This window comes from Branchiostoma belcheri, unplaced genomic scaffold (genome assembly GCF_001625305.1).
Source record: "Branchiostoma belcheri isolate BF01 breed outbred unplaced genomic scaffold, Haploidv18h27 scaffold390, whole genome shotgun sequence".
NCBI lineage: Eukaryota > Metazoa > Chordata > Leptocardii > Amphioxiformes > Branchiostomatidae > Branchiostoma > Branchiostoma belcheri.
Genome location: NW_017804010.1, coordinates 58188 through 67267, shown reverse-complemented (window position 1 = coordinate 67267; position 9080 = coordinate 58188). Strand labels below are relative to the sequence as shown.

Below are 9080 nucleotides of genomic sequence, written 5' to 3'. Positions count from 1 at the left end.
AAGTTGAGGTAACTAACCACTGCCACGCCCACCAAAACAACAGAACAGATTTCAGACTATACCAAATCCTCCACAGGGGTGGAGGATTGAGGGAAGAATTTTTAGAGCACCACCTTATCATTGATGCTTCTTAATAAGTAACCAAATCTTTGCTGTTTAGATAAAATTTCACTGAGGTGCGTAAAAAAGTAAATAAAAGACCGGTGAAAGTCCGTTTAGTGGGCAGAGCTTCTTGTGGACTCACCTGACAACCTTTGACCTATTAAGGCATTTAGGACTTGTCACGCCAGTGGTTGTAAGCGAATAGCAGACCAGCCCGCGAAAGAAACTCCCTCAAACTGCGCCTACCAAACAGATCCACAACGTTTTGAACATCGACGGCATTTTAGGCACCCTTTCCAACATTTCTGACCGCTGTCGACGGCAAAAATGTTCGGTTTCTTGCTTTTTTTGTTGGTCGTTTTCGGTGGCGCTGGACTTTGGGTTCACCTGAAAGGGATAGAATATGTAATGATACACCAACGATGGGTTTTTGTGTGCTTCTTTTTGCTGCCCTTAAGCGTGATCTTCGACATGTACCACTACCTGAGGACTTGGATCGTCTTCCAGCTGCACAGCGCGCCCAAGAAACACGACGACAGAGTAAGAAACATCCAGAAACAGGTAAGACATTTTTCAAGACTTTAGCTAATAAACGCAAGGTCGTTTCGTAATATCCAAGCAGATACGTTGTTGTTTCTTCTTACGTCTTTTGTTTTCGCTCGTTCTGTAAGTCTTCTTTTGGCTAGTTTTTGGCGATCGCTGAAAAGAGGAACTAAATTCAACTATTGTTGTATAATGTCCCTTCTTTAATAAAATCTATTGCCAATCGATGGCGAAGCCCACGAAAACGCGACAAACACCAAACATCTGCTTGGAGAATGCGTTGTCAACTTGCCACCTATGCGCCCTTTCTTGGTAGCGGTCCAGCGGTCGCATTTCTTTCTGTTTATTTTTGGCAGAACATGACCGCACAAGTCTTTTAAAAGGCTACAGTATCGATAATATTTCAGATATAGGAGAAGTCTCCTTTTAATTTTAATGTTTGTGTCGCCGTTTGTTGCCATGGCAACGTAATCACGCCACCTGCCACATAAATTATATACAAAACAATGTCTCAAGCTGGATACCATTTGAACATATGCTTAGCAGCTACCGTAGGGTCTCAAGACCAATTTGTTACAGGGATGATTTAGCTTGGAAAGTATGTTTTCACTAGGATTTCAACAGCAGTATCTGTTTGTTTATAAAAAATTGGTTGTTACATACACATTTAACAACTCAATTTTGAGTAAATTTCTCCAGTTTTTGTGATATGGGATTACATAGGCCAGTGGAATTAAGGTGTTAAATTTTTCTTTGCAACCAAATAGTTTGAATCATGCCAAATGTGAGCTTGTTGAAGGGTTGTGTGGATTTTGTAGTCCATAAGGAACATTTCTATAAAAGTACATAACGTCCACCACACAAAAAACCTGAGTCAATATTGGGCTTCTGGCATATTGGTGATGCACTAAAAAAATCTGCCATGCAAGAGCCAATTTCTTTATATGTACTTAGTATATATTTACAAAAACCCCATGGCCAACATGCTACTAGTAATATTGTATTGAAAATGCTATAACTAAAAGAAATTTAAAGCAAAAAAAATGTAAATTTAATACTTTGTTTGAACAGAAGCCTTGTTTTCTATTGGCCATTTCCTCCACATTCGATGGATAGAACGAGGGTCAAGGACAACATGGCCGCCTGGTGTAAATAAAGATTATTGATTGGTTGGTTGGTTGGTCAGTTTGTTGACCTTTCTCATATGCCCTACTGGATGTTGACCTAGAAAGGTCAGATCCTGACCTGTTGTCTTTTTTTGGACTCCAACTGGCACTGCCACCACAGAAAAACGTTTTAGACACTTTTATTAAAAAAATAAAAAGCATACACAGAGCTCCAGGTAGCTTTTGAATTTTTGTCTGTCAGCCCAGGTGCAATCTAATGCCTTGTTTCTTACAGCCAGGTGCGGCTCCACCAATCAAATGCCTTCAGTTATTTCCTGTACTATAAGACTGTCGGAAAGCCATAACTACATTTTTTCAGAGAAAAGTTTGAGATTCATTATTTCTCTCTCAGGAATGTCAGGAAAGAGAATGGCAGCCATACGCAGATATATGTGGAAAGAAGCATTTTGGAAATCTTGGAACATTGAAGTGTTTTTAATACTCAGGTGTGAGCGTGGAAGGAAGATGGCAGCCGTAAGCCGATGTGCACGGCGCGGCCCGGCTGGCAGACCATGAGTCAATCAAATGCCTTGTTTCTTATAGCCAGGTGCGGCTCCACCAATCAAATGCCTTGCTTTCTCATTCCCCAGGTGCGAGCGTGGAAGGAAGACGGGAGCCGTAAGCCGATGTGCACGGCGCGTCCGGGCTGGCAGACCATGAGCCAATCAAATGCCTTGTTTCTTATAGCCAGGTGCGTCTCCACCAATCAAATACCTTTCTCTATCCCTCCCCAGGTGCGAGCGTGGAAGGAAGACGGGAGCCGTAAGCCGATGTGCACGGCGCGGCCCGGCTGGCAGACCATGAGTCTCCGCGTCGGAAAGTACAAACAGACGATGCAGAACATCAACATTAACCTCATCGACATCCTGGAGGTCGACGTCAACCGACAGGTCAGACTCCACACCAATCAAATGCCTTGTTTCTTATAGCCAGGTCTGGATTGACCAATGAATTGCCTCATTTCTTACAGCCATGTCTGGCTTGACTAATCAAATGCCTAGATTCTTAAACTTCCCATGGAATAACACTTGACAGACTCAGATGCAAGTCTTCTGTTTTTTTTTTGCCAAAAGTTTACTGAAAAATGTCCTAGAACCATAAAATCAAATTTGTTTGGCCTCAAGTTCCCACTCATTTGTGCTGTTTTCCCAGTTGCTCATGTACAAGTGTTGACTACTTCTGTTAGTTCAATTTAGTGATGCTGAAGAGTGATGGATGCCACTCGAAATACCCAGAAGTCACCCATTCACTCACCATCGTCTATTGTTCTCCATCTTCTGAGGGCTAGACGTGCTTGCACTGCACACTACCAGTAACAGTAGAAGGCAATTGTGTACTTGGATGTCTAACCTTTATCGACCTTTGCTTTTTAGGTTGTACGTGTGGAGCCACTAGCGACCATGGGACAGATCACAGCCACCCTGCTGCCGCTGGGCTGGACTCTGCCTGTCCTGCCAGAACTGGACGACCTCACTGTCGGTACGGCTGATTGATCAATGGATTAATTAATCATTTAATTAAGATATTGATTGAAAGATTGGGGATTAAAATATCATTGAACTGTTGATTGATTTATCAATTGAAAGGTTGGTTGACTGAAAAATTGATCGCTTGAAAGATACAAAAACATTGATTTCACTCAAGTTGTTTGTACATGTATGATGACAATCACAAAAGAATGTGCAAGAGGAGAGAGACATTAGATAGTAATCTTCCAACATCATGGCACTAATCTTAAAGGTAGTAAAAGTTAGAGCGGCCTTTGTTAAAAAGACATTGAAACTTTGTTGCAGGTGGTTTGATCTGTGGAGTGGGAGTAGAGACGTCCTCCCATCGCTACGGTTTGTTCCAGCACAGCTGTGAGGCATTTGAGCTGGTGCTGGCTGACGGCAGTCTGGTCAGGTGTACCAAGGTGGGCAGTCTACTGTCTGACATTACATGCAAACTTACTGGTCTCTCTTGGTCCTTTCACATTTGAATCATTAGTCGATTAAAAAAAGCTGGTTGAGTGATCCTGGACTGAAAGCAAGAATCAATACAAACTGAAATTCTTTCTAAAATAAAACAGCCAACAGAAAGAAAAGACTTTGCCAGACAGACAGCTACCAGGCTTCTTCCTTCCTTAGAATACATTTGATGACAATAGGGAGCCCTCATCGTGAGATGCTTCGTGTTATCCTAGCAAACTTTAAGCTAACTTTTTGTTCTGCCCCCAGGATGAGAACCCTGACCTGTTCTACGCGGTGCCCTGGTCACACGGCACCCTGGGATTCCTAGTTGCCGCGGAGATAAAGATCGTCCACGCCGCAAACTTCGTCAAGGTCGAGTACAAACCCTGCCACACTGCTGAGGAGGTCAGCAAGGTCTATACTGAGGAGGTCTGTACATGGGCTGGGTTTTCTTTTCTTTTTTTTTTTGCTGTGCCACGTTAAACTAGCTGGAAAATGTAGAAATTGGCCCAAAAGACCACTAAGTATTAATATACAGGAGTACTGTGGGTGGCAAACTGTACTCCTTCAGTGGACCAAATCCCCTGACAATTGTTATCTGACAGTGTCTTTTTGGTCAATTTCTACTCTTTCCAGCCACTTCCAAAGCCTGGTAGAGGCTAACGTTGTACTGTAGACAACAACAGTAGAGCCATTGAGGGCTGTCCTGTGATAAATTGCATACTGATCCCTCTGAATGCATCAGATTCTGTAGTGGCATGGTTTGTTGAGATTTTATGAAATGGAGGGTCATTTGCCACAAAGATATAAAATAATTTTGATTGCCAGAAGACATTGACACAAACCATATTATATCAGAAGTTTAAAATCTGCAGTTTTTTGTTTCCAGGTTCTGAAGAAGAGTGACAACGACTTTGTGGAGGGGCTTATGTTCAGCGAGAATGAGGCGGTTGTCATGACAGCAAACCTGACCAATCAGGCGGAACCAGGCAAGGTAGGCATGGACACTAGATTTGTTCACAGAGGAAATTTTAACCCACTGAAATGCTATTTCCTGCATTTGGATTAGGCAAATTTTGCTGGTAGACCAAGAAGGTTTAAACCTAATTGGGAAGTTTATTATAAATGTAATAAAATCTCTTTCCAAATCTTTACCAGTCTTTATCAGTCAAAGAGGATGGATTGGGCAAAATTTCTGTCCATCAAATGGCAGAAAGATGGACACTGGCAAGAATACTGCATTACAGTACATGTGAACATTAAGCAACCTTCTTGGGCTTTCAGCCTGTACATGCAAGCAACAAGACTTATTTTATCACCAGGTGAACTCCATTGGTCTGTACTACAAGCCGTGGTTCTTCAAACATGTGGAGACTTTCCTGAAGACCGGCCCAGGGGTGGAGTACATCCCACTGAGGCACTACTACCACAGGCACACTCGCGCTATCTTCTGGGAGCTACAGGTATCTGTATATCTGCATAGCCACCGTGTAACCGCCCTTCTGTGTAACACACCAGCTTCTGTACCTGTATAGCCGGAATAACCGCCTTTCGGCGTAACACACCAGCTTCTGTACCTGTATAGCCGGTATAATCGCCTTTCAATGTAACACACCAGCTTTGCAGGCATTGTTACAGCTATCTAATGATAATGCCTCTACTGTACATTGTGTTCCTAGGACATCATTCCCTTCGGAAACAACCCCATCTTCCGGTTCCTGTGTGGGTGGATGGTCCCACCGAAGGTTTCCCTTCTGAAACTGACTCAGGGAGAGACGGTTCGGCAGCTGTATGAGAAACACCACGTGATCCAGGACATGCTGATTCCGCTGGACAAGATGGGCGAAGCACTCAGGGTCTTCCATAAGGAGATCAAGGTTTGTTTCCACAACTCACAACCTATGTTCTGACAACCCTTTAAACCCTTGTCAGAACATAGGCGATGATGACAAGATGTCTGGGGCACTCTGAGGGTTTTCCACAAAGAGATCAAAGAGACAAGAGAACTCCAAAATGAGATCTTAACCGGGATGAAGAGGAGACAGAGTGCTTCTCGAAAGCTCCCCAGTGTAGCTGAACTTTAGTTGTGTGTTTTGGTATAGATATTTGTCAAAATCAAGTTTTGTGTTGAGGGTGCCTGTTTGGCTGGTTACACCCCTATTGATCCACTTACTATTTGTTCTGACAACCCTGACATCAATTGGCAGAACGTAGACTCTGAGGTGTTGGCTATCCAAGAATCCTACTTTGGCTCCAGTCTGTCACTGGCACTGGCACTGGTTAATATAATATAGATTCTATGACATTTGTATATTAGGCACGAGATTATTCCTGATAGGCTTTGAGTGGCACAGGTCCTATGTAACGGCATGGTAACTGGGATCAAACAGGCACCCTGTATTAGACCATACTGCAATCATGGTAGTGTAGTACAGAAACTGGTTATAACAATCTTTTGTAACTTTAATACTCTGCAGTTGTACCCGCTGTGGCTGTGTCCCATGCTGCTCCCCTCCCAGCCAGGAATGGTACATCCCAAAGGTGACCAGGACGAGATGTACGTCGACATTGGCGCGTACGGGGAACCGAAGACAATGGACTTTGAGGCCGGCCCGACCACCAGGCGTCTGGAGGAGTATGTGCGCAGTGTCAACGGGTAAGGAGTGAGGTTTAAAGTTTAAACTTTTGATCCAACACAAAAAATTCTCTCACCTAGAGCTTTCGACCAGTCTTCATTGTCACTTGTCATGTGGTTTCTTCTTCTTTTCCAAACACATAATATCTGTGAACCAGCCGTCTGTCACCAAGACTCACTATGGTAACTGATGCTGTAGCAGACATCCTGTGGTGTTGGGTTACATTATGTAGCAAGTGGCAGGACAGGATTGGAGGCTGGGCACCATATACATGAATATGTTTGAATAAGAATAAACAGAGCATTAGTTTGTTAGGCTAGACCATGTGAAGGTGAATAAAACTGTCGTGTATTTGCTTTGCAAATGTTACCTTTCTAGTTTGATTCACGTTTTGTTGCCCAATTTGATTCCCGTCTTGTTGCCCACCAGGTTCCAGATGTTGTACGCGGATTGCTACATGACCCGGGAGGAGTTTCGCCAGACGTTTGACCACACCCTGTACGACAAGATGCGGGCAGAGCTCAGCTGTGAGAAGGCCTTCCCCGAGGTCTTCGACAAGATCTGCAAGAAAAACAGGCACTGAGCAGTAAACACTGAGGACAGCCGCACACGGAAACTACCAGTACCAACTGTGAGGCATGTCCTTCAGTGGACACCATACGACTTCCACAAATTAAGTTCCAAAATTTCAAATCTTCTCCAAAAAGACACAGTATGAATTTAAACTGTTGTATCAAAGAAATAGATTTTAAAGCAAAATAATGTCAACCTTGGTTCAAAGAGATAAAATATGCAAATAGGTAAGTTTCTGCTGCTTGTACATGATTGTACTTACCAAAATACCAAGTCTGTGTTTTATGCAACTTGTATAATTGTACTTAACAAAATACCCAAATAGCCATAATAGGTTTTATGCTGCTCATTTAAATTGAACTTACCAAAATACAAAACTGGTGCGCTACACCTTGAGGCAGTTCCCTGATTATTCAGTATGAAAAAACAAACACAATTCTGTGCTGATTTAACCCTTTCTCTGATGATGCCTGCTGTCACCAATACAAATCTGCTGCTTTAAAGCATCCTCAGCAGACAAAGGGTTAACACAATACAATATACAAAACTACTCAATGAGACATACAGTATTCCAATTTTGGTCATCAGCACTCCAAAATCCAAACTGTTATGCCAAAGACATTATTGCCACTGACATTCAGGAACTTTCAGTTTCAGTCCATCTCTCTTGTATCAAATTGAGATTTGCTGTCTGTATTTTCTTCTAGATAATGTTTAATCACTGATTAGGTGTCTGTGTTACCTCACTATACAGTATGTTACAAATGTACATGTACTTAGTACATGGATGTTACATTGAGTAAATACAAGGGTGTTTAAACTCCAAAACTACATTATTATGATTATATTGTGGTTTTTATCTTCTAAACTGATGTGTAGATTTCTTATGACAATCTCCAAACAGATTATTGTTGACTGCAGTTTGGATAGTCAGATTTTGATAATCAACAAATACATACAGTAGCTAATAATCTGAAACAAGTGCTAGTATGCGAACAGTTTTGACTACTGTTACTAGTTTTTACATATCAGAAAATTACATGATTGTGTTTCATGTAGATTGAAATCAAATACATTTGTACTGTATTTTATTGTACAAAATGTATGACTTTCCAATGAGATTTCTAGAATGTGAGTTCCAACCAATACATGTACTAGCTAGTATATTTTGACTCAGTGTAAAATGCTGCTCATAACAAAGTAAAAAACACTGCAGTTTCCTACATCTCGGGGAAAATGACACAGTATTTTCAGAAGTTGATAGAAATGGTGAAGCCATAACAGTGAATTTTCACTGAGTTAGACAAGAATTGTACCACCACATATCATCTTCAAATTGCGCAGCTAGCTATAAAGGTACGAATTGCCAAATATCAGTACAGAAATGTATTATAGATTTGAACACAGTTTTTCTAGTGATTTAGTGTGTATATGTTGTGAGATTCTCTCTTAGATTATATATAATCTCTCTAGTATATATAATTATATATATGAAGTGTGATGTATAATAATTTTGTGATGATTTCAATCTCTTTAGCATGTTGTTCCTAAATGATGCTTTCAGGAATATTACACTTTATAAGCGGAGAGGAACAGTGCTACAAGTTACAAGCATTAAATACAGCGATCTTATATGTATTATGTTGTTGTGAGATTTCAACCTTTAGGGAATATTACAAGACAACACCAACCTAAGATGGTTTTACTATCATTAAAGTTCATCTGTGTTCAGTTTTTGGTAATTACATGTTTAAAGTTAAAATTTTTGGTCCAACACAAAGAAGTTCTCTCACCTAGAGCTTTCAACCAGTCACTCTGGTCTTCCTCAAAGAAGCCACGTGACAAGCCTCACTGGGTCAGTCTACAGAGGAAGACCAGAGTTACTGGTCAAAAGCTCTAGGTAAGAGAACTTTGTGTTGGATCTAAAGTTTTAACTTTAAACAACCAACCTAAGATGTTTTGTTGGTTCTTGTTAGATCTACATTATCCTGTGATTGAGTTGCCATAGTTACGGATGATTTGGACCTCTGCTCTGATGATGTTTTCTAGCAAGACTGAAACTGAAATGAGCAGGGTCATGTCCTATACCTGTGTGGTGAAGTATGATACAA

The 9080-nt window shown here is 41.4% G+C and overlaps 1 protein-coding gene across 1 annotated transcript; it reads left to right on the top strand.

Annotated features, from left to right (window-relative positions):
- Positions 1-260: 260 nt before the first annotated feature.
- On the top strand, positions 261-7714 carry LOC109476830 (delta(24)-sterol reductase-like). The gene is made up of 10 exons (XM_019777848.1): positions 261-663; positions 2546-2701; positions 3185-3290; positions 3605-3723; positions 4028-4189; positions 4650-4754; positions 5083-5223; positions 5440-5637; positions 6238-6416; positions 6826-7714. The coding sequence occupies exons 1-10, from the start codon at positions 430-432 to the stop codon at positions 6977-6979; spliced, it is 1554 nt and encodes a 517-aa protein (XP_019633407.1). The 5' UTR covers positions 261-429; the 3' UTR covers positions 6980-7714.
- The last annotated feature ends 1366 nt before the right edge of the window (positions 7715-9080 follow it).

Excerpts from the sequence above, each read along its gene's own strand:
- LOC109476830 (XM_019777848.1), top strand. The coding sequence starts at position 430 with ATGTTCGGTTTCTTGCTTTTTTTGTTGGTCGTTTTCGGTGGCGCTGGA. Across the intron at positions 2,702-3,184 it reads AGGTCGACGTCAACCGACAG|GTTGTACGTGTGGAGCCACT; the intron begins GTCAGACTCCAC and ends TTTGCTTTTTAG. Across the intron at positions 4,755-5,082 it reads ATCAGGCGGAACCAGGCAAG|GTGAACTCCATTGGTCTGTA; the intron begins GTAGGCATGGAC and ends TTTTATCACCAG.